This window comes from Notolepis coatsorum (genome assembly GCF_963971535.1).
Source record: "Notolepis coatsorum genome assembly, chromosome: 12".
Taxonomy (NCBI): Eukaryota; Metazoa; Chordata; class Actinopteri; order Aulopiformes; family Paralepididae; genus Notolepis; species Notolepis coatsorum.
This window is the reverse complement of record NC_140176.1, coordinates 86,191,252-86,216,251: the sequence shown is the minus strand read 5'-3', so window position 1 is coordinate 86,216,251 and position 25,000 is coordinate 86,191,252. Positions and strand designations below refer to the sequence as shown.

The 25,000-nt window shown below is 46.3% G+C and overlaps 1 protein-coding gene across 1 annotated transcript in view; it reads right to left on the bottom strand.

Annotated features, from left to right (window-relative positions):
• LOC311237952 (receptor-type tyrosine-protein phosphatase mu-like) overlaps positions 1-25,000 on the bottom strand; it is a gene marked incomplete at its 3' end in the record, with an annotated part of 279,175 nt that overhangs the window by 194,117 nt on the left and 60,058 nt on the right. The window contains exons 2-3 of the mRNA XM_084325927.1: positions 21,024-21,191; positions 17,740-17,849 (exon numbers count right to left, since the gene is read on the bottom strand). Coding sequence (XP_084182053.1) covers positions 17,740-17,849; positions 21,024-21,191 — 278 coding nt within the window. The remainder of the gene's footprint in view (positions 1-17,739; positions 17,850-21,023; positions 21,192-25,000) is intronic.

Below are 25,000 nucleotides of genomic sequence, written 5' to 3'. Positions count from 1 at the left end.
TCTCCTCTCCTGACACCACGTTAACCTCCCCTGTTAACTCTCCTCTCCTGACACCACGTTAACCTCCCCTGTTAACTCTCCTCTCCTGACACCACGTTAACCTCCCCTGTTAACTCTCCTCTCCTGACACCACGTTAACCTCCCCTGTTAACTCTCCTCTCCTGACACCACGTTAACCTCCCCTGTTAACTCGTCCCATGCCGCTTTTTCTGGGTGGCCTTGTACCAATATTGACACGACGCAGGATGACTTACTACTTAGGTCTTTATACCACTGTACATTAAGACTACAACTCTGTACATGCATCTGATGAGCATTATTACTCAGTAGTATTGATATATTGATATATATATATATTGATATACCTTGTTGTTGCCCATATGCACATGTCCAGAGTTAATTATTGACTGTACTATAATTATGTCACCTGTACCATGTCTTCTACTACCTGTACCTCCCCCCCACCCTCCCCCATGCTGCTATGATGCCTGAATTTCCCCAAAGGGATCAATAAAGGAATATCTTATCTTATATATTTATACCCAGTTTAATCACCTGTGCAATGTATGTTACTATTGCACTTTACTGTTACATTTGTACTCTGGTTAGATGCCAAACCTATTTTCATTGTATTGTACGTATAATGACAATATATTTGAATCTATTATGAATATAATCTAATTTTAATGAGTCACAAATTCTCAAAAGGGTCAGCACAACTCAAAGTGCAATGTTTGGCCTCTCCCTTATAAGGAGCTTGAGGGGGGGGGATTTCTGAATGCAAATGTATGTGTATGAGAACGCGCTTTCAGTTTAAGAATGAGTGACGTGGGCGGCTGGGTGGCACTGGTATCGAATCCGGCTGTCAGCGTTGGCTCCGGCTTGGGCCGGCCGTCATACTGGCTCAATTGGCAGAGTCAGCGGGAGGGAAGCCGGTGGGTGGGTCCGGGTCGTTGTAAACAGCGACTCCTACAGTTGGGTCGGGGCGCCTGCACAGCGAGGGAAGGATCTGGAGGGAGGTAGTGTTATCCTTCCACACGTTACACTCTCCCAGTGAGAGTCCGCGCTGCCAGGTGAAAAGAAGCGGTGGGCTGGCTACACATGTGTCGGAGGAAGTCTCCGCCCTCCCAGACTGACGGTAGGGGGTAGAGTGTGCAACAACCAGGAAGGGGATTGGGAATTGGCATAACGACTAACATTAGGAGGGGAGAAAAACGGAAAAAGAAGGGGGAAAAATATCATAAAAAAATAAAATAAAAGAATGAGTGACGTTCTTCATTCAGTTGTGATCATTTTGGCCACATGCGTGTCACCTAAAGCTGCATACAGTTTTAGGTGAAAGGGGCTTGAGAAGGAGAGAGAAAGAAAGAAAGAAAGAAAGAAAGAAAGAAAGAAAGAAAGAAAGAAAGAAAGAAAGAAAGAAAGAAAGAAAGAAAGAAAGAAAGAAAGAAAGAAAGAAAGAAAGAAAGAAAGAAAGAAAGAAAGAAAGAGAGAGAGAGAGAGAGAGAGAGAGGAGCGAGAAAGAAAGAGAAAAAGGGAAAGAGAGAGGAAAGGGAAGGATGGAGGTCATGTTTGTCGTGAAATTCAACAGCTGCACCTGTGTGTGTGTGTGTGTGTGTGTGTGTGTGTGTGTGTGTGTGTGTGTGCGTGCGTGCGTGCGTGCGTGCGTGTGTGTGTGTGTGTGTGTGTGTGTGTGTATGATGTGTGTGTGTGTGTCTGGTTGTTAGTCACAGTCTGACCTGGTGACCTCAGCATTCCACTGCCTTATCGCTAAGGAAACTGGTGGCACACACTTCCTGTTGGGTGTCAAAAACGGGGATGTTAACCTCTCTCTCGCTTTTTCTCTCTCTTTCACAAATAATTTGCCAGTCTGTCTAACATCTTCATATCTGTGTCCTCTCTCTCTATATATCTCTCTATCTCTATCTCTCTCCCTATGGACACTCTCTCCATCCCTCCCTGTCTGCCATGAGTCACTCACATCCTTCCTTTCTTTCTCTGTCTCTCTCTCTCTCTCTCTCTCTCTCTCTCTCTCCCTCTCTCTCTTTCTCTCTCTCTCTCTCTGTTTCTCTCGTTCTCTGTCTGTCTGTCTGTCTGTCTGTCTGTCTGTCTGTCTGTCTGTCTGTCTGTCTGTCTGTCTGTCTGTCTGTCTGTCTGTCTGTCTGTCTGTCTGTCTGTCTGTCTGTCTAGCTATCTGTTTATCCATATTTAAACTCTGATCTCTGCAATAAAATCTTTTATTGAATACTGAATCAGAGCAGCCAATTATATAGAGATTACTGAGCATTGTAGGAATGAACATCACTACGACACACACACACACGCACACACACTCACACGCACACTTAAATAAATTAAAAGTGTCTAAAACACTGGTTCAGAATACAGACCTGTAATTAACTACTACGTGCACACTCACACACACATGCATACACACACAAACACACACACAAGGATACACAACCATGTTTATCTCTATACTTACAACAGTAAGGCAGCATACATATCTTGTAAAACCCATCAACTAATAAGGCATAATGGATAATGTTAGCTAGCCTAGCATTAGCAACCTAACATGCTCACATTTGATCCAATGTGTTTGAGCTCCAAGTCTGAGCCCAGTGATTGATTGGTTCACAGATACTTCACTCAAACTGTCAACTCACTCAGCAGAAGCAGAACAGAGAGAGAACACACTACGTGAAGGAAACTCATCGGGTCCTGACTAGCATGTAAATACACAGACACACACACACACACACACACATGCGCACGCACGAGACAGATGTTTGCCACTTAATTAGAGTTTCTTTTTTGTAACCAGCACCAAATACAAAAGCTATTTCACTCCAACTCTCATCACAGTTCAAAAACACATTGTTCAAGGTTTCAAACATACCTTTAAGTCTTTTATAATCTAAAAAACAGTGAAACATTGTTTCTGCTCCTTTCAAAATGATCCACTGAAGTTCTCCTGTCCTCTACACACAGTGTCTGTTCTTCCACTCAATTGGGTTTTATTCAAAGCTCTAACACAATATTTATACACATTCTTCTCATTCAACATATATACAGATCAGCAGATGCAACATATGAACAACCCAACATGGGTCCCGTCAGTCCAGTTTGGTCTATTTCAAGACCCAGCTCAGGGAACGGATCCCCCTCATCGGGATTTTCTGTTCCACTGAAATAATCCTGTAACGTTTATTGTTCATCGATGCTCAGTTTTCCAGTCCATGAGTTTAAAATGTCTCTGGTATGACGGGCTGACCTCAGACCCAGTAGAGGAGCCACCGCCTCTGTGTTGTGAAATCCAAATACCAAGGGGTCTTCCAGAAGCCAAAACAGTTTCCAACTCCAGTCTGTTCCATTTAAATGAAACCCATGCTCTAAAAAGACTCTGGAGAAAAGGTGAAAAGGAGATATTTCACACAAATGTGCAAAATTACAGTCTGTTAACACTTTGAGTGCCACGGACGCGCTTTGTCGTTAGTTCATGCCGCCAGTTGAATGCCAGCAACGCTATATAGCGTTTGTTTGTCGTATTTTTTTTTATTAGCGATTTTCATCAATCGAGCCTCACGCTAGTGTTGCAGACTCTCTCTGAGCTCCATTGGGAAAATACCGCCCCCTATCGTCTCTCCCTGTGTAACTGCACCCCATTAGATTAGACTGATGACGGGGGGGGGCCAGTTTCCTCATTTTACTTTTCCATCAAGCCAACTGAAGGATCCAAGTGATCGCAGAGCCGCAAAACAACGTGGAATACATATTTACAGTACCCAACGCTGAATCAATAAACATGATCGATATTTGGAATGGCGATCAGGAATTGGAATAATCTTTTTGGAGAACATCTGATCTGAGGTAAGCAATTTATTTTACCAGTCTTGGGGTAATCTGATCTGTTTTGACCTATATATCAGCGTGTGCCCTATGTGTGTGTGTGCGTGTGTGTGTGTGCTCGCTGATCAGGAAATGAGAGAATATATTTTTCAGGTCGCTTATATAGCGTGCATAAGTACACATATACTATCGATAATCTAGCGGTTATTTGAAAACTATTCATAAATAGGCCGAAAAATGACAACGTTTTTTGTGTATGCCAGAATATTCCAGTAAAGGGCGTTTATCACGGAATCTATATATTTCCCTGAAAAACGAGGGCTTTTCAAAATGCTATAAAACGGAAATGAACCGATTAAAAAACAATCCGTATCGACAATGTTGACTGCAAACAAGTCATTGATAAACGACGGGCAGATTAGACACATAGCCATAATTTAAAGACAGAGATTATGCATTCACAACACTATCATTGAAGTGGGTGCTGGCATCCAACCACGTTTTACCATGTTAACAAGTGGCAACCAAAGTGTTAACCTCTTAACCCCTAGCCATATTTTCAGATAATGTGTCTAAAAGTACATACCCAAGTAAATGGAAGATTGCTCCACTTCTACAAGGGCCATTTGCATGGTACCTGGTATCTATAGGGACATCTATGGACCTCAGGGAATGTATTCCCAGTGTCAGAAATATTGTGTCTGTTACTATGCTTGAGTTTTTCTTTTCCATCTTTGACGGTGAATACACCATGTGTTGTGAAGGGCCAGATTAAACCGAATATATATATTTATTTATATATATATATTTAATTGTATTTGTATATTCTCTAATATTCCCTGATATCCCTTGTATATTCCTTGTACAATATGCATTGAATATCCATTCTAGCCTACTGAACATCCCATAATAGTCTCCATCCTACTATTGGTCGAGACCTTGGTGCCAGGCTGCCATACCCCTCAGACCCAGTTCAAACGTACCGCTCCACATGTACGAACAAGTCCTAGTTCCGCGTAGGAATCTGGCTACCGCACCACTAATGGGACTATTTGTTCATAGTGCGTATATATACTGCGCTACTAAAGTAGGACTTCCTTTTCAGTCCAGTTTCTTACCCTCCAATAGAGTCACAGACGTAAAGCCTCCCCGCGACGCCACGTGTGGGAGTAAGGCCAAGTTCGCCTACCATCGGTATTGAGACATCGTGTATATTAATATTTGAATAGTCATATTTGGCACTATATCGTCGAGTTGGACGTAGTCTATTAAGCTAATAATAGTCTGTTAATATATAGTGCTTCGTGCGGTGAGAATACTACCGTAGTCAGTACCCCATCGTTTCGGGCAGAGAACTGGCTGCTTACCCAGGGTGGTTGACCCCATGTGAAGCTGCACCCGAGGAGCCCCAGAGCCGACGAGCGAGTGGACCTGTATACCGGATTATTCTACCGACGACAGCCCGCCTTCCCAGGCACGGATTATGCTTTGTATACTTTGATTATTCCATGGATAAAGACCCCCGACACTGCCGTGTGTTGGAACCCCCCCCCCTGGAGAGGACGCAAGGTGAGGAGATGCTCTGCAAGACGAGGTCGCTTCACGTCTCTCCCCCGTGGACCGGAGAGAGCCGGCCCACAAAGAGTCCACCTGCTTTCATCTGTGGTCCAAGGATCGCCGGCGCATTGAACGGCACTACAGTGGGTTCACCTGGGATACCCTTGGCCGGACGAGGCAGCCGGATTCTACCCCCCCCCCCCTCCTACTCCTGTCGGCTTACAAGCGACCGGATTAACCCCCCCTTAGTGTATCTAGTATATAATCATTAAAGTATCATTGCTGTTATTCCTTAACTATTCCAGGTCGTATATTTATCACCTGCGCCATCAGAGATTGGACATTCTCTATTGATATACCGACGAATACTCCTTGCCATAAAAGTGCATACTATTTCAATTCATAAATGTAATTAAGTGATTAAGTGCTTGCTCTACACACCATTGCTGTGTAGTAATAAACGCATACTTCGACTTCGTACATTTGTGTTGGATCCGTTTCATCTACGTGAGAGTGTTTATGATAATATATTTATGCCGTGTACTGGGTGGCCAAATATTAAGTACAAAGGTAGTGGTAGTAAGTATCATATCTAGTAATACAGTCAGGGAATTGTACCCCTCAGTTACAATTGGTCCTTCGAGCCGGAGGGTAATCAGTGTAATATTAATATAGTGTTATTAATATTGAAATGGCCTATGATGAACACTCCACGAAACGATCCTCCTAACCAACGCCCGCAGCGCGAACGACGGCTCCCTCAGTACTTAGAGGCTTACGCTGTCAGTCAACAACCTAGTCTTCTACTAACAGTAAACGCGGTAAAACTAGAAAGTAAAAGTATGTCTAACCCCAACGCCCAGACTACCCCGACCATAGAGGCCCCTACGGGCTCTAATTTAACTGACCAAGTTCACGGTGGGGACCAGTGGGAACCAGACATGACTTCACACCCCGCCAGTACTGAAGAAGTAGTCCCCGATGAGTCCCGGGAGGAATACAACGCTACCGAGAGAGAACTCGGCACGGAAGAAGACGGGGAGAGCACCGTGGAGATAGAGCTCCAAGGCTCCGCAAGGAGTACCCCGAGGGAAGGCTCCCCTATACAACCGCCTTCTCCCAGCGAGGCAGAGAGGACCCTACAGCAGGCCTTCCTCATCAGCCTGAACGCCGCTGCTGAACGCGACCGACTGCAGATCCAGCAGCGAAGCGAACACGAGCAGATACGTCTAGAAATAAGACGCATTCAGATGGAAGAGAATGTGGCCCGAGAACGAGCCGGTGCTCAACGGGACGCAGCGCGCGACAGACAGCAGTCGCAACTAATAGAACAGCTGATCAGACGGACAACACCCTCTCCCTCCGCCAGAGGCTCCAGGAACTCGTCTAGACACACCTCCAGGGCGGCATCCCCTAGCCGAGTAAACAACCCTGAACTTGACCAACAGACGAGGTCTATACCCCCCACAGACCACCTCCCCCCACCGGTCCAAGCGAGACCTAGCAACCGGGAAGGAGCAGCATATCCTGTGGAGAGGCTAAACCAGAGACTACAAGCACTGGATGACCTAACTGAAGACGAAGAGGAAGAGGAGGAGAACCACGCCCGAAGACAGCACAGTACTCTACCGGACCAGGAGGTCCGGTACAGCCCAGGCTATACTCCCGCGGAGCTGCGCTACAGACCCCCGACTCTATACACGGGTGAGCACGACGCACGACCCGCACCGAGGAACAGCACCTGGACAAGCGGGCCATGGTACACTGCCGGTACCAGCCCATACCAAGGAGCGGGAGGAGACTCGCCTAGGAGGCCTCTCCCCCAACGCTCGCCGATGTATCCACAGTCAGCGTCATACATTGGCACGCCTATGGTACCCGACTTCACCCAAGAGAACCGGGCCCAGTATACAGAACTCCGCATGTGTCTGGAGACCATGTTGGTGGATGTATTGGATGAACGCCACAAATACGCCATCCTACTGAAGCACTTAAAGGTACCCCGTGCACACAATATAGCGCTCGCCTACGCGACTTCCACCACCCCATACACAGCAGCGCTGGTAGCACTGGACCAGAGGTATGGGCGCATATGGGATTACGTGATCCAGGAGATCCGACACATCGACCGCTTACCCCCAGCAATAGACAATCGAGCACTGGACGACCTGTCCATCAGAGTGCAGTCCCTGGTAGGGATGTTGGGAGCGCAAAGAGAGAAGGGGAGGCATGAACTTTACGCCAACTCAAATGTGGAAAGGATTCTGGAGAAGCTGCCGCCCGCTCGTCAGGAGCGCTTTAGGCAGCAGAGGGACCACAGAGACCCGAATGGCCCCGAACCGAACCTCCTCGATCTAGCAGACTTCCTGGCGAGAGAAGTCAGCAGCCTACGGCTAGATACATTTGGACGGAGCACCCCTGGCTCCAGAGAAGGAACCAGACGACTAAATGATGGAAGAAGATCGGTGACCGTGATGCACCAATCGGAGTCAGTACCGAGCAGCAGGAGCCACAGTACCCCCTCCAGAACGGAGAAGTGGAAGATAGTGTGCCCCTACTGTGAGAAAGAACACTGGCTAGCGCAATGTGACTCCTTCCCCAAGCTGAACGCGGAGGAAGCAGGTCAATGGATAAAGTCCAACAAGCGCTGTTTTCGCTGTGCGCGCTCACACATGGCAGCCGAATGCCGCTTAAAGAAAAGGTGCACCAAGTGCGATGGAGCCCATCTGGACATACTTCACGACAGTAACAGACGGCGCCCTTCACCTGCACCATCCAGCCGCAAAGCGAGCGTCATGTACATCGATCCCGCCAGCAGCAGTGGAGCCCGAGTACTCCTAAAAGTAGTGCGTGTGACACTAAGCTACCAGAATAAAGTCCTGGACACTTACGCCGTCCTCGATGACGGGTCAGAGAAGACCCTGCTGCTCGCCTCCGCTGCGGCCCAGCTAGGGCTGCGGGGAAGCGAAACCCAAATGACAATTCGGACAATAAGACGAGATTTGAAGACGATAAAGGGCGAGAATGTCTCATTCTATATCGCAGCAAGCGGCCAGCCTGAGCGACGGTACCAGATTACAGACGCTTTCACCAGCCAAGAAATAGGGCGACACATACCCCGTCGCCAAGCTGATGGAGAAATATGCACATCTGCGCAAGTTACCGATCCCGCTCATAGACAATGCTATGCCGACCCTGTTGATAGGCTCCGACCATGCAGACCTCATTGTCCCGATAGACCGGGTTCATACCGGACCCCGAGGCTGTCCTGCAGCAGTCGAGACCCGTTTGGGATGGACTCTCCAAGGCCCGCTCGCCAAATCTCTCAACCGAAGTACAGCCACTAGATGTCTCCACTCCCGAGTCACAGAGGGAGAAACCGCACTCCTGCAACACGTAGAGCGGCTATGGACCTTGGAACAAATGCCCTTTAAGAACGGAAAGAAAGACATTCGCTCTAAAGATGACATTTACGCCATTCACCTCCTCGAGACAGGGACCAAGAGAGTCCCGGTCAACGGCGTGTTGAGATACGCCACGCCACTCCTGCGGCGAGAAGGAATGCCTACTTTCCACGCCAAGACAGACGCCACAGAACGGTACCTGCTGAACACGGAGCGGCGCTTAGCCAAGAACCCCGCCCAAGAGAGTGTATACCGCGCTGAGATTGAGAAGCTCATCACAGCGGGACACGTCACAAAGATGGACATTAAAGAGGCTGACCAGACCACTGAATCGTGGTACGTGCCCCACCACAAGGTCCATCACAACGGTAAAGACTGCATAGTATTTAACTGCAGCTACCAGATCGGATCCCAAAATCTAAATAAAGAGTTACTGCCCGGTCCCACACTCGGCCCCTCCCTACTCGGCGTTCTACTCCACTTCCGCCAGGAAAAGGTGGCCATCAGCGGGGACATTAAAGGAATGTTCCTGCAGGTGAGATTAGTAGAGGCGGACAAGCCCCTGTTACGGTTCCTATGGAGAGAGAAGCCAGGAGATGAGCACCCAGCCATCTACCAATGGGAAGTCCTCCCCTTCGGAACGACGTGCAGCCCCTGCTGTGCTACATTTGCACTACAGAAACATGTAGCAGAGGACCCAGCAGCGGACGAAGAGGTCCGACACAGCGTAAAGAACAGCTTCTACGTAGACAACTGTCTACAAAGCCTTTCAACCCAAGAAGAAGCCGAGGCTCTCCTGATTAAACGCCGCGCCTCATTGATCAAAGGCGGCTTTGATCTCAGGCAGTGGGCCAGCAGCGATCCGCAAGTACTGCGCAGCCTCTCCTCCGAGGACAAGGCAGCCAGCAGCGAGACCTGGATGGCTACAATCCCGGGAGAAGCCCAGGAGATGACCCTGGGATTGGTGTGGCGATTCAAAACAGATTCGCTTCACTACAGACACAAGCCCCTGACTACGGAGCAGGGAAGGCCGGCGGCGGCGCCGACCACCAGACGGAGTGTGTACACAACACTCGCCCGACAATATGACCCGCTAGGATGTATTCTACCGTACACCACCAGGGCAAAAATGATTGTACGAGCATTGTGGGACAAGGACCAGGGCTGGGACGACCCCATTCCCGCACACCTTGCATCCACCTGGAGAAAGTGGGAGATGGAGCTCCACTCACTCCCAGGCGTTAATATGCGCCGAAGCTACTTCCCACCCACGGTGAGGCCAGAGACATGTAAAATGGACTTACACGTCTTCAGTGACGCCTCAGAGGTCGCATACGGATCAGTAGCCTACTTGCGGGCCCAAGACCAGGGGGGAGAGATCTACACAGCATTTGTCCTCGCCCGCTCGAGAATAGCCCCACGCAAGCAACAATCTATCCCACGTCTAGAGCTCTGCGCAGCCCTAGCCGGAGCGCACCTAGCCACGCTCATCCAACGTGAGCTCACCATACCGGTGTCTAGAACAATCCTGTGGTCAGATTCCACGACGGTACTCGCCTGGATCAAATCGGACTCATGCAAGTACAAAGTCTTCGTGGGAGTCAGAGTCACCGAGATTCAAGACTTAACCGAAGAGTTAACCGGAGAAACAGAGTGGCGCTACGTTGATACAAAACAGAACCCAGCTGACGTCATCACCCGGGGGATGCCCCTGGATGACCTCACCCATCGCAATGTCTACAGTGACGGCCCCGCATTCCTAAGACTCCCGGAAGGACAGTGGCCCATGCCTATCCCGAGGGAAGCAAGTCCAGAGGAGGTGGAAAATAAGAAGTCTGTGTTCTGTGGATTGAGCACCGTAGCCTCCACCGACCCTAACATAGACGATTGCACGTCCATAGAGAGTGCACAACAAAGAACATTCCTGCGGTACCACCCGGAGTGCAAGTCCCCCGCTGATATGTCAGCAGCTAACTACGAGGAAGCAGAATTGCTTCTACTGCAGCGAGCCCAGAGAGACTCGTTCCCCGATGAATTGGCCTGTCTACAGGGAGGAAAGCCTGTCCCATCCGACAGCAGATTAATTCATCTGGCCCCCGAGAGCGACGCTCATACCCTCATCAGAGTGGGTGGTCGCCTACGCAGAGCCCCCAATCTACCGGATGACATTAAATACCCGATCGTATTGAACAGCCGACACAAGGTCACAGAGCTGATTATAAAGAAATACGATGAGGATGTACATCACGCAGGAGCAGAAAGAGTCTTCGCGGAAATCAGACGTCGTTACTGGATCCTACAAGGAAGAGAGGCGGTACGACGCTTCCAGCGAACATGTCTAGACTGCCGCAAGTGGCGCGCGCAGCCCAGCATACCAAGGATGGCTGACCTTCCTCCATGTCGCCTCCGAATCGGTGACAAGCCATTCCACTCAACGGGTATGGACTGCTTTGGCCCGCTGCACATAAAGAAAGGAAGAGGAACCGAGAAGCGGTGGGGTATTGTATTCAAATGCATGACCACCAGAGCGATACACATCGAGCTTCTCCCGACCATGAGCACAGACTCATTCCTTATGGCCTTCCGAAGATTCACATCACGGAAAGGAAGACCGTCTACCCTATTGTCCGATCATGGGACAAACTTCAAAGGCGGCGAAAGAGAGCTGAGAGAGAGCTTCCAAGCTATGGGCCCAGAACTTAAGACCCACCTCGCTCCAGCACAGGTTGATTTCCAATTCAACCCCCCAAACGCACCCCACTTCGGTGGCACTTGGGAACGAGAAGTGCGCTCCATAAAGACAGCCATGTACGCAGTACTTGGGGCCCAGACTGTGGCGGAAGAAGTCCTAATGACAGTCCTCACGGAGATTGAGGGAGTACTTAACTCGAAGCCCCTCGGATATGTCTCCAGTGATGTGGCGGATATCGACCCAGTTACCCCCAACACACTCCTGATGGGGCGGCTAGATCCTGCATTACCCCAGACAATGTACCGGCCTGAAGAAGCGAACGGCCGACGAATGTGGAGGTACAGCCAAGTATTAGCCGACAAGTTTTGGAACAGTTTCCTACTGCACTACCTACCGTCTCTACAGACCCGCCAGAAGTGGGTAAAGGAGAGAGACAATTTGACAGAAGGAACAGTCGTCATGATTATTGATCAATCACTGCCCAGAGCTATGTGGCCGGCCGGCCGCGTAAGCAAAGTGATCACCGGTGCCGACGGCAAGGTCCGAGCAGCTGAAGTGCTCGTCCAGGGTCGCACTTACACCCGTCCCGTGGCGAGGCTCATAGAACTGCCTCGACTCCCAGACACAATCGATGATGACCATGACCCTACAACCCTATGACTTTGTGAAGTTGACTGACCCCTACAGCAAACCCTTATGTGTAAATAGACAACGCGATTAATCTGTCTCTGTTTAACTGATTAGGTCTGGGACCTATTCAGGGGGTGGCTGTTGTGAAGGGCCAGATTAAACCGAATATATATATTTATTTATATATATATATTTAATTGTATTTGTATATTCTCTAATATTCCCTGATATCCCTTGTATATTCCTTGTACAATATGCATTGAATATCCATTCTAGCCTACTGAACATCCCATAATAGTCTCCATCCTACTATTGGTCGAGACCTTGGTGCCAGGCTGCCATACCCCTCAGACCCAGTTCAAACGTACCGCTCCACATGTACGAACAAGTCCTAGTTCCGCGTAGGAATCTGGCTACCGCACCACTAATGGGACTATTTGTTCATAGTGCGTATATATACTGCGCTACTAAAGTAGGACTTCCTTTTCAGTCCAGTTTCTTACCCTCCAATAGAGTCACAGACGTAAAGCCTCCCCGCGACGCCACGTGTGGGAGTAAGGCCAAGTTCGCCTACCATCGGTATTGAGACATCGTGTATATTAATATTTGAATAGTCATATTTGGCACTATATCGTCGAGTTGGACGTAGTCTATTAAGCTAATAATAGTCTGTTAATATATAGTGCTTCGTGCGGTGAGAATACTACCGTAGTCAGTACCCCATAGTTTCGGGCAGAGAACTGGCTGCTTACCCAGGGTGGTTGACCCCATGTGAAGCTGCACCCGAGGAGCCCCAGAGCCGACGAGCGAGTGGACCTGTATACCGGATTATTCTACCGACGACAGCCCGCCTTCCCAGGCACGGATTATGCTTTGTATACTTTGATTATTCCATGGATAAAGACCCCCGACACTGCCGTGTGTTGGAACCCCCCCCCCTGGAGAGGACGCAAGGTGAGGAGACGCTCTGCAAGACGAGGTCGCTTCACGTCTCTCCCCCGTGGACCGGAGAGAGCCGGCCCACAAAGAGTCCACCTGCTTTCATCTGTGGTCCAAGGATCGCCGGCGCATTGAACGGCACTACAGTGGGTTCACCTGGGATACCCTTGGCCGGACGAGGCAGCCGGATTCTACCCCCCCCCCCCCCCTCCTACTCCTGTCGGCTTACAAGCGACCGGATTAACCCCCCCTTAGTGTATCTAGTATATAATCATTAAAGTATCATTGCTGTTATTCCTTAACTATTCCAGGTCGTATATTTACCACCTGCGCCATCAGAGATTGGACATTCTCTATTGATATACCGACGAATACTCCTTGCCATAAAAGTGCATACTATTTCAATTCATAAATGTAATTAAGTGATTAAGTGCTTGCTCTACACACCATTGCTGTGTAGTAATAAACGCATACTTCGACTTCGTACATTTGTGTTGGATCCGTTTCATCTACGTGAGAGTGTTTATGATAATATATTTATGCCGTGTACTGGGTGGCCGAATATTAAGTACAAAGGTAGTGGTAGTAAGTATCATATCTAGTAATACAGTCAGGGAATTGTACCCCTCAGTTACACCATGCTAACATTAGCCAAAACCCAAAAGTGAAGGAATGCCACTGAGCTCATTCAGCACTTTCTTGAGATCAAGTGTACTAAAAATCTAAGCAAATGAACAAAGGGTAGATGATTTACAGAGTTTTTTGTAGATACAGTACTGACTTTTGCCATCCAGATACATGATACATGAATATAGAATATAGGATATCAGGCCTATAAATTACCTTATTATGGCCAAGTCATACATATATGGATCCGCCCAAATCTACTCTTTCCAATGTTAAATCTGGATTTAGTACCACCAGGTGCCCGGTATAGGGCAGCAAAGACCGTGAATGAAATATACTGTCTGTAAGTACAGTTATTTTTGTTTATTACATGGCGTTTTCACATTCGCCGAAATGCTTGCTTGTGATTGGTCAATAGCGCGCGTCAGAGGTCAGTTATCAGACAATAATGACCGCTGTGGGACAATAATGACCGCTGTGCGCAGCTGTTCGCAATCAAGCCCACTGACATCAGTGCAATCAGACACTGCCGGTGTTCTGCTGCCGGGGAAGCTGCCGGCGATGACAGGGGGCGGAGCGACGAGCGGAGCCAGAACCAGTGTTGCGTCTTGCGAGTCGATGTAAAATGAATTAGGTATATTGTTAGTAAGTTAGCCATGTAATAAGCGGGATAATGTATAGCTATACTCGATCATTGTCGCAAAATAATTGACCTTCACTGACGTTTAAAACACCTCGCCGAGGCGGCTCGGTATTTTAAACTCCGTGTCGGTCAATTATTTTGCGACAATGACCTCATAGCTTACATAATGTCCATAGCTCCGAAATTTTTTATCGGATTGAGACACGTTTTTTTCCTAGACGTTCACAGAAAGGTAAAGAAACAATATATTTAAATTGTATTTCATGGAAATAACGTTGAGGTTTGTTCGACCCGTGAGATATAAACACGGCATTCACATCAATATTTGTACGGATTTTTTTTTGTCTACAGCTGGTGTGAGCTGGTAGTGTAGTTTTATGAAATTTAGACGTCCATCGAAAGCGCTGAGTCTCCTCTTTCTTAGGACTACAACAATTTCATGACAGCTTCCTGTCCTCAAATCCTTCGATTTCTGATGCAATGAGCAGAGATTTTTATACGCTCATATTTCGCTAATAACACTTAAAATCATTTCTAAACAAACGTAGTGCTGAAAATATACATGTTGACTGCTGTTTTAACAGGGTTAGGGTCTTTACTCTTGGCTACATTTGAAAAAGAAACACAACATCACCTAATACGGACTGTATTGATCTAGTTGTGACGTGAAATAAATCTCGGCCCGGTACCAAGGTTAAGAGGTTAAAAACAAAGATGCATCCAAACCCACATCGTCCACTCCCCTTAGAATGGCACTCATTACTGGTTACCATACAACATCATCACCTCTATTAAAAACCGTTGGATATGTTGCTTCTATCCTCCAGGTGCACTAAACCCTGACCCCCCTCCTCCTTTGGCAGCTAAATTACACTCCATGTAACCCCATGCAGTTTATCCCAGAAAAAACGTACCATACTGGATTGCACTTTTCCTAATAAACCATACATTTTAACCTGTGCCAGAGAGTTGATGCAACCAAGTTGTTGATGATCAGAACCCTTCCTCTGTATGACACGCTCCTCCCCCTCATCCATGCTGGACCCACACGCTCCTCCCCCTCATCCATGCTGGACCCACACACTCCTTCCACCTCATCCATGCTGGACCCACACATTCCTTCCACCTCATCCATGCTGGACCCACACGCTCCTCCCCCTCATCCATGCTGGACCCACACACTCCTTCCACCTCATCCATGCTGGACCCACACATTCCTTCCACCTCATCCATGCTGGACCCACACGCTCCTCCCCCTCATCCATGCTGGACCCACACACTCCTTCCACCTCATCCATGCTGGACCCACACACTCCTTCCACCTCATCCATGCTGGACCCACACACTCCTCCCCCTCATCCATGCTGGACCCACACACTCCTTCCACCTCCTGCTCTACCTGCTGACTCTCTTTGACCACACTTGTCCTTCCTTTGTTAGCCTGAGAGCCACTCATTTCACTTTTTCTTTTCTTCTCAACTGATTCAGGTACATTTTTCTTCCACCACATCACTGTCTCTCACCATGTCGTCCCCAGTCTGGCTGTTTACATCATGTATCACATTTGTCTCTGCTTCTGCTACTTCACTGTTTCACTCTGGCGTGTTGAACGTGCAGAACCCCCCCCCCCCCCCCCCCCCTCTCATTTGTATTCTTGCAGAATTACAGAACAAGGGGCGCACCACGTAACGCACTGTGGTGCAACACGGCCGTCCCGGGTTCGACTCCCGGACCCGGTGACCTTTGTCTTCCCCCATCCTACCAAAAAAACATAATCTTTAAAAGAATTACAGGACAAAATAATCTCCCAGTTGTACTTCCCTCATGTTTTTGGAACTCTTTGATCTGTTGGACTGAATATATTTTTCTCTATTGTGATTCAGACACCTGTGAATCAGTGAGAGTCTCACTTTCTTCATCCCTTGTCTCAACCTTCTCCTCCTCTCCCTCGTCCATGCTGGACCAACACGCTCCTTCCACCTCCTGCTCTACCTGCTGACTCTCTTTGACCGCACTCCTTTGTTAGCCTGAGAGCCACTATTGCCACTGATTCAGGTACATTTTCTCCCACCACATCACTGTCTCTCACCATGGCATCCATTGTCTGGCTGTTTACATCATTTATCACATTGGGCTCTTTTCCTGCTACTTCACTGTTGTCACTTTTCAAAATGTCTTTCTGACTGACAGTCGCTTCACTCTCATTCTCTTTGGTATTTTCAGGACCATTTTCTGTTTGCTGTTCCTCTTCTGTTTCACTGTAATGTGTTGAGGGGGCAGAAAAAAACTGTTCTCTCTTCTGTTCCATCGCCACTGGTTGATGGGACAGCACCCCCCCCCCCCCCCCCTGTACCTGCGCTGCCAGCAGCTCTGCTGCGCTCCTGAGCCTGTGCATTCTCTCGCCTCTCTCTGCGCACCACCAGCGGAGGCTTTCTCCTGACAGTCGCGCACTAAATGCCCTTCCTGTCCGCACCTGAAGCACTTTGAACGGTTACCGTCGGCAGTGTGATAGTAAAGGGTTAACCTTCTGTAGTGTGGCAGTGAACAGGTTAACATGATGTTGTGTGGCAGTATAGTCGCAGTGAAAGGGTTAACCGTTTGGTAATGCGGCAGTGAAAGGGTTAAACCCTGATGTCTGTGTGAAAAGCCATGTTTCAACAGCAGACATTTACATCCCAGCGACTTATTGAGGAAATGATCCTCCCGTGTCGTGATAACTGACTTATCAACATTTCATCACTGATGAATGGTGGAATGTTGGATATGGTAATATTTCTACCATTTCTACTGTGTGGAGAGAGGAGTCATGGTAAAGAACGCATCGTCAATACTTTACTCCAGTTTCAATTACTTTGTTCACTTTCTCCACACCGTAAGATCACCACCACTCCACCTCCAAGACTTAACGCTGCTGTTACCAACAACTTCAGCCACAGCTAAGCTACAGTCCTCTACAGAAACATTTACTAGGAGATATTTTAACTCCATGTTTCCTGCCGAGTTTGGAAAACTCCATACTGGTGTAGAACGCCAACCAGCAATGCTGAGCGACTGCCAAGCCCCTTACTTACCCCATACACACACCAAAAACACACAGTAACCTAACAATACACACTAATTACAATATTTACATAAATAAATAAGAAAATATATATAAAGTTAGAAAATAGAAGCACTCACGACCACTTCCACGCACCTCTCACTCAAACCAAACTCACTCCCAGCATACACTCATAGAGAGAGAGAGAGAGAGAGAGAGAGAGAGAGAGAGAGAGAGAGAGAGAGAGAGAGAGAGAGAGAGAGAGAGAGAGAGAGAGAGAGAGAGAGAGAGAGAGAGAGAGTAGCAGGTGGTTTATTTCGCAAGAGAGTGTGTATGTGTGTTTCAAGGTGTGGTTTACCTGGTAATAATTGGGCCAAAACGTAGACACTGCTAGCTCCACCCCTTTCCAGCTGTGGTAGGCGGGGCCTGATGAGTTAAACACTGGGATACCCAATGGGCTGTTGTTTTCTATAAACAAACAAACATCAAAACAACAACATAAACAACTACTGATTGAAATCCACATTTGCCAGTAACATCAAACGATAACAAAATACGATGTTATCCAGTGGTAACAAGAGATAATAAATATTTAGAAATAATACATGCAAATTATTAAACAAAATCAAATAATAAATGTTGTAATGAACAAAGTACATACGGTATACCATTGTGCTTTTAAAGGTTTTATTTAACCCTGATTCTTTGACCCGTGGCCCTGTTTCTTATTACTAACCAATGATGATGTTGAGTCAGTAGAGTCCTTTCTCAGCACAATTCATGCTGTTCATACTAGCTCCAGACAGTTAGCTATAAACCAATGCAAATCAATGTGGTCAAGCTCCTTATTTAGCTTCATAATACACAAAACAGACAAGCTGATTTTATATCCAGATTCAGAGTAATCGATACAGGAAGAAAATCTACTCTAATTTTATGTCTTCTATTACTTCTATCTTGTATTTTACTGCTGTGCTGAAGCACCTAGTTTTTTCCCTTTTCCGTATTGACACCATTGAGTTGATTGAATATATTTCCATGTGTATTTGTTCTATAATGTATCTTATCTCTGGACTTGCTTATTATTTATTGTACCTAAAAACAAATACAACTTTAACACATTGACCGCCAGCAGCAGGGGGCGCTGATCCCCATTCATCGACAGGTCTTTATTCAATGGATATAGTTTAGACTGCGACATTTGCGAGTGCTTAAAATATATCTTATATTTTATCTATGGGTCTAATAACGCCATCGACAGTCAGTGAGTTGCTTCCAGTCAACATGCCCAAAACAGATTGTTTTTTCATCCGTACATTTCCGTTTTATACCGTTTTGAATAGAGTATGGTTTGGGTGCTTTTGAGTAATTCCAGGAAAAAGACGAGAAAAAGGCATTTTACTGTAATCCAGTCATCACGTTGTAATTTTTCGGCTGATTATCGAATCATCCTGAAATCAACGCTAGTCAACGGTAATAAGCACATACACTTATTTGATTTGATTTGAAGTCTTTATTTCGAACATGCAATGAATACAACAAACAATAACAAAAAAGAAAAACAACTCAATCTGCATGTTCGAAAAGGAGTAGGAAGAAGTATACACTTATTTAATCCTACCCCTTTTCCACTACTCAAATGAGTTACTTACACACAGATAGCTGTGATCGCGGTAGAAATAAATATCAGATCAATGATCAAATTTATATATAGTGTTCTTACCTTGTATCTGATGTAATGGAAAAGAAATAATCCAATTATCTCGCCATTCCAAATACTGCTCGTGGAGGTCCGTACCACACTACCGACCGTTACATATGGGCGGGCGGGCAGGTTACTGTTCGATGCCATCGTTGTATAGAACTGGCTCGCCTGAGTATTTAAACCCCGCCCGCCCGGCTCAGATCGGCTCCTAAAACACACCAGCCCATTTTCAATGAGATGCAATAGCTCCGCATGGCAGTAGAGGGCGGTGTTGACCGTCTGCCAGCTGAGACAGGGTCTGAAGGGTATACCAGAGGCTGCAGCTATGATTATGAATAGATATAGCGAATAAACGAAATAACGATCCCAAAAACGAGTTAACTCGTTTCTGCCGCTGAACGCATGGCAGGCAATAACGAGTTAACTCGTTTCTGGCGCAGATTGTGTTAAGTAGACACACTCTGTTGTTCTGTAAAGTAATTCAGAACTGTACTTGTTCTATAATGTACCGTAGATTTGAAACTTTGTATTTTTTTATTCAAAGTATTAGGAGGAGCGAAGTATTGCTCTGGGCTTTCTTATAATTTGTTGTGCCTTAAAAACAAATACAACTTTAAGTAGACATACTTATTGCTGTGTACTGTAAAGTAATTCAGAACTGTCCGCTTTACTACTCTCTAACCATGGGAGCAAGTGAAAGCAATACCCCATCTGTAGAGATGCAGGAGGGAAAGGCGTATATGAGAAAGGCGTAAAGGAGTATATGAGAAAGACCTATGGCTCTGACAGTACTAAACATCTCCAACTACATGATTGTCTGTGTCTATTTTATGTGTATGAGTGACAATCAAACCATAAACAAAGAAGCCTATTACGATGTTGGATCCTAATATGAAAGATTATGTGATTTAATGTTCTATGGCTTATTTTGACGTTGTCTATTTTGCTGCTGTCTATTTCCTGCTAATTCTATGCTTATTTTATGCCAAATTTTATGTCTTTTTTACAGCTGTAAAGCACATTGAGCTGCAATTCTTGTATGAAAGCTGATATATATATATATGAAGTGTATTATTATTATTATTATTATTATTATTATTATTATTATTATTATTATTATTATTATTATTATTATTAGTATATATAATATATATATATTATTATTATTATTATTATTATTATTATTATTATTATTATTATTATTATTATTATTATTATTATTATTATTATTATTATTATTATTATTATTATTATTATTATTATTATTATTATTATTATTATTATTATTATTATTATAAACTGTATTATTATTATAAACTGTATTAATATTATAATACAGTTACAAGTCGACACACAGTGGTCGGAGATCATACTTTTAAATGCAGCAAAAGAAGGAAGAACCTTCAGCTTCAGAGTTAGTTAGAGGGCATTCCAGGTGTTGCAAGCATCAAAGGTAAAAAGCAGTTTTAGTTCTGAGCAAACTCAAGGAACCAACCAATCATTTGAATGTGTAGAATGGGTTCCAATTATTCCATTCCAACAGTGTTGTGAGGTAAGGGGTAAGCTTACCAATAAGGGACTTGCTTTTTTTTGTTTTTTATACCAATGATAGTTAAGCCTTTCAACCAGAGAAGGCCATCCAACCTTTTCATTATATAATTGGTGAGACGCAATCAGGGCAAGGGGTCAAAGAATCTATTTGACTATAGTAATAAATATACCTTTAACAAAGAGGAGTTAAGAGCAGCGGACTGTTCCTTTAACAAAGAGGAGTTAAGAGCAGCAGACTGTTCCTTTAACAAAGAGGAGTTTAGAGCGGTGGACTGTACCTTTAACAAAGAGGAGTTAAGAGCAGCGGACTGTTCCTTTAACAAAGAGGAGTTAAGAGCAGCGGACTGTTCCTTTAACAAAGAGGAGTTTAGAGCGGCGGACTGTACCTTTAACGTAGACGTTGAGCTGAGCGGGCGTGCCCCCCTCCCGGCCCCCTGCCAGGTAGTAATGGAAGGTCAGACAGTGAGTGTCGTTCTCCTTCAACTGAGGCATCAACAGCTGGGCTCGCTGGCCACTGTAGCGCCCACTAGTGTTCACGTACAGAAATGCTGAGCCTGGAGGATACAAAGAGACATACTGACGTCAACATCTTCACAATAAACCTTAAAAACGCATAAATAAGAGACATTATTTCATACCTTAAAAATACATTAAAGGGCCGCAATGTTGATTTTCAACCTGGATTCTATTGTGAGGAGGACATAAAAGTCACCAGCCAGTTCTGTGTCTCGAGAGCTCGGCCGCATTAACACAATAATAATAAGTTACTAAAACTCCAAAACCAAAAAACAGTAAACAAGGTGCAATACCAAGCGGGGGTAATTTGCCTATATGTCGCTGTTTGACGACATTACAGATTCTACCTTTGATATCTTCACGCGAGAATGTTAATTTAAAAGTGTAAATACAGTCATCAGTAATCACTGATGCAGCAACACAACCACAACCACTGCTCACATGGACACAGTTTACATAAATAAAATCAATATTACAATACAATTTAGTATTAAAGAGGGGAGAGAAGAGAAGAGAAGAGAAGAGAATAGAAGAAGAGAAGAGAAGAAGAGAAGAGAAGAGAAGAGAAGAGAAGAGAAGAGAAGAGAAGAGAAGAGAAGAGAAGAGAAGAGAAGAGAAGAGAAGAGAAGAGAAGAGAAGGAAGGAGAGAAGGAAGAGAAGAGAAGAGAAGAAGAGAGAGAGAGAGAGAGGAGAGGAGAGAGAGGAGAAGAGAAGAGAAGAGAAGAGAAGAGAAGAGAAGGAAGAGAAGAGAAGAGAAGAGAAGAGAAAGAGAAGAGAAAGAGAGAGAAGAAAGAGAAGAGAAGAAAGAGAAGAGAAGAGAAGAGAAGAAGAATGTAGAATACAGTCCGTATGTAGAAAGAATGTTTCGATATTTATGCCTCACATTCACCCATTCACACACCAATGGTGGAGGCAACCATGCAAGGTGCCAACCTGCTCATCAGGAGCAGTTAGGGGTTAAGTGTCTTGCTCAAGGAAATTTCGACACGCTGCCAGATTCGAACCGGGAAGCTTCTGATTACCAGACAACCGCTCTACTTCCTGAGGCACTGTCTCTAGACCGCTCTGCCTCCTGAGACACTTTTGAAATTTGAAATTTATTTGAAGGATAAACCCCTTGAGATATGCTATCTCGTTTTCGAGGGGGTCCTTAACATAAGATACAAACATACAATACAATACATAACAAAACAAAACACTGTCTCTAGACTGCTCTACCTCCTGAGACACTGTCTCTAGACTGCTCTACCCCCTGAGACACTGTCTCTAGACCGCTCTACCTCCTGAGATACTGTCTCTAGACCGCTCTACCTCCTGAGACACTGTCTCCAGACCGCTCTACCTCCTGAGACACTGTCTCTAGACCGCTCTACCTCCTGAGACACTGTCTCTAGACCGCTCTACCCCCTGAGACACTGTCTCCAGACTGCTCTACCTCCTGAGACACTGTCTCTAGACCGCTCTACCTCCTGAGACACTGTCTCTAGACCGCTCTACCCCCTGAGCCACTGTCTCTAGACCGCTCTACCCCTGAGACACTGTCTCTAGACCGCTCTACCTCCTGAGACACTGTCTCTAGACCACTCTACCTCCTGAGACACTGTCTCTAGACCGATCTACCTCCTGAGACACTGTCTCTAGACCGCTCTACCTCCTGAGACACTGTCTCTAGACCGCTCTACCTCCTGAGACACTGTCTCTAGACCGCTCTACCTCCTGAGACACTGCCTCTAGACTGCTCTACCTCCTGATACACTGTCTCTAGACCGCTCTACCCTACCCCCTGAGACACTGTCTCTAGATCGCTCTACCTCCTGAGACACTGTCTCTAGACCACTCTACCTCCTGATACACTGTCTCTAGACGCTCTACCCCTGAGACACTGTCTCTAGACTGCTCTACCTCCTGAGACACTGTCTCTAGACTGCTCTATCTCCTGAGACACTGTCTCTAGACTGCTCTACCTCCTGAGACACTGTCTCTAGACCACTCTACCTCCTGATACACTGTCCTGAGACACTGTCTCTAGACAACTCTACCTCCTGAGACACTGCCTCTAGACAACTCTACCTCCTGAGACACTGCCTCTAGACCGCTCTACCTCCTGAGACACTGTCTCTAGACTGCTCTACCTCCTGAGACACTGCCTCTAGACTGCTTTACCTCCTGAGACACTGTCTTTAGACTGCTCTACCTCCTGAGACACTGTCTCTAGACCACTCTACCTCCTGAGACACTGTCTCTAGACCACTCTACCTCCTGAGACACTGTCTCTAGACTGCTCTACCCCCTGAGACACTGTCTCTAGACTGCTCTACCCCCTGAGACACTGTCTCTAGACCGCTCTACCCCCTGAGACACTGTCTCTAGACCGCTCTACCTCTCCTCCCTGAGACACTGTCTCTAGACCGCTCTACCTCCTGAGACACTGTCTCTAGACCACTCTACCTCCTGAGACACTGTCTCTAGACCGATCTACCTCCTGAGACACTGTCTCTAGACCGCTCTACCTCCTGAGACACTGTCTCTAGACCGCTCTACCTCCTGAGACACTGTCTCTAGACCGCTCTACCTCCTGAGACACTGCCTCTAGACTGCTCTACCTCCTGATACACTGTCTCTAGACCGCTCTACCCCCTGAGACACTGTCTCTAGACCGCTCTACCTCCTGAGACACTGTCTCTAGACCACTCTACCTCCTGATACACTGTCTCTAGACCGCTCTAACCCCCTGAGACACTGTCTCTAGACTGCTCTACCTCCTGAGACACTGTCTCTAGACTGCTCTATCTCCTGAGACACTGTCTCTAGACTGCTCTACCTCCTGAGACACTGTCTCTAGGACCACTCTACCTCCTGAGACACTGCCTCTAGACAACTCTACCTCCTGAGACACTGCCTCTAGACTGCTCTACCTCCTGAGACACTGTCTCTAGACCGCTTACCTCCTGAGACACTGCCTCTAGACTGCTCTACCTCCTGAGACACTGTCTCTAGACTGCTTTACCTCCTGAGACACTGTCTCTAGACCACTCTACTCCTGAGACACTGTCTCTAGACCACTCTACCTCCTGAGACACTGTCTCTAGACTACCCCCTGAGACACTGTCTCTAGACTGCTCTACCCCCTGAGACACTGTCTCTAGACCGCTCTACCCCCTGAGACACTGTCTCTAGACTGCTCTACCCCCTGAGACACTGTCTCTAGACCACTCTACCTCCTGAGACACTGTCTCTAGACTGCTCTACCTCCTGAGACACTGTCTCTAGACTGCTCTACCCCGAGACACTGTCTCTAGACTGCTCTACCTCCTGAGACACTGTCTCTAGACTGCTCTACCCCCTGAGACACTGTCTCTAGACTGCTTTACCTCCTGAGATACTGTCTCTAGAGTGCTTTACCTCCTGAGACACTGTCTATAGAACGCTCTACTTAGTTTCAAAGCAAACATCTTCATGTCAGAGTACAACCTATCAACACATGTATTATACAGAAACCTTGAGCTGTAGAAAATCCTTTAGGACAACAATGATGTCATAGTACTAGTAATTTCATATTATTGATTATTGAACAACCATGAAAAGCATTTATTTTCTCACAGTATTGATTATTGGACCACTGCCGGGTATGAGACCTTGAAAGCCTTAAAAATAAATGTCTCGTAAATCCGTTCGATCATGACGTCCATTGTTGCTTAGATTAAATTAGATTCAAATGCATTGTCATTATACAGCACAAGTACAGTACAATGAAAATACGTTTGGTATTTAACCAGAGTGCAAATGTAACAGTAAAGTGCAATATAGTGTCATGTCAGTGTGTTGTCATTTAGTACATGGTTCAAAC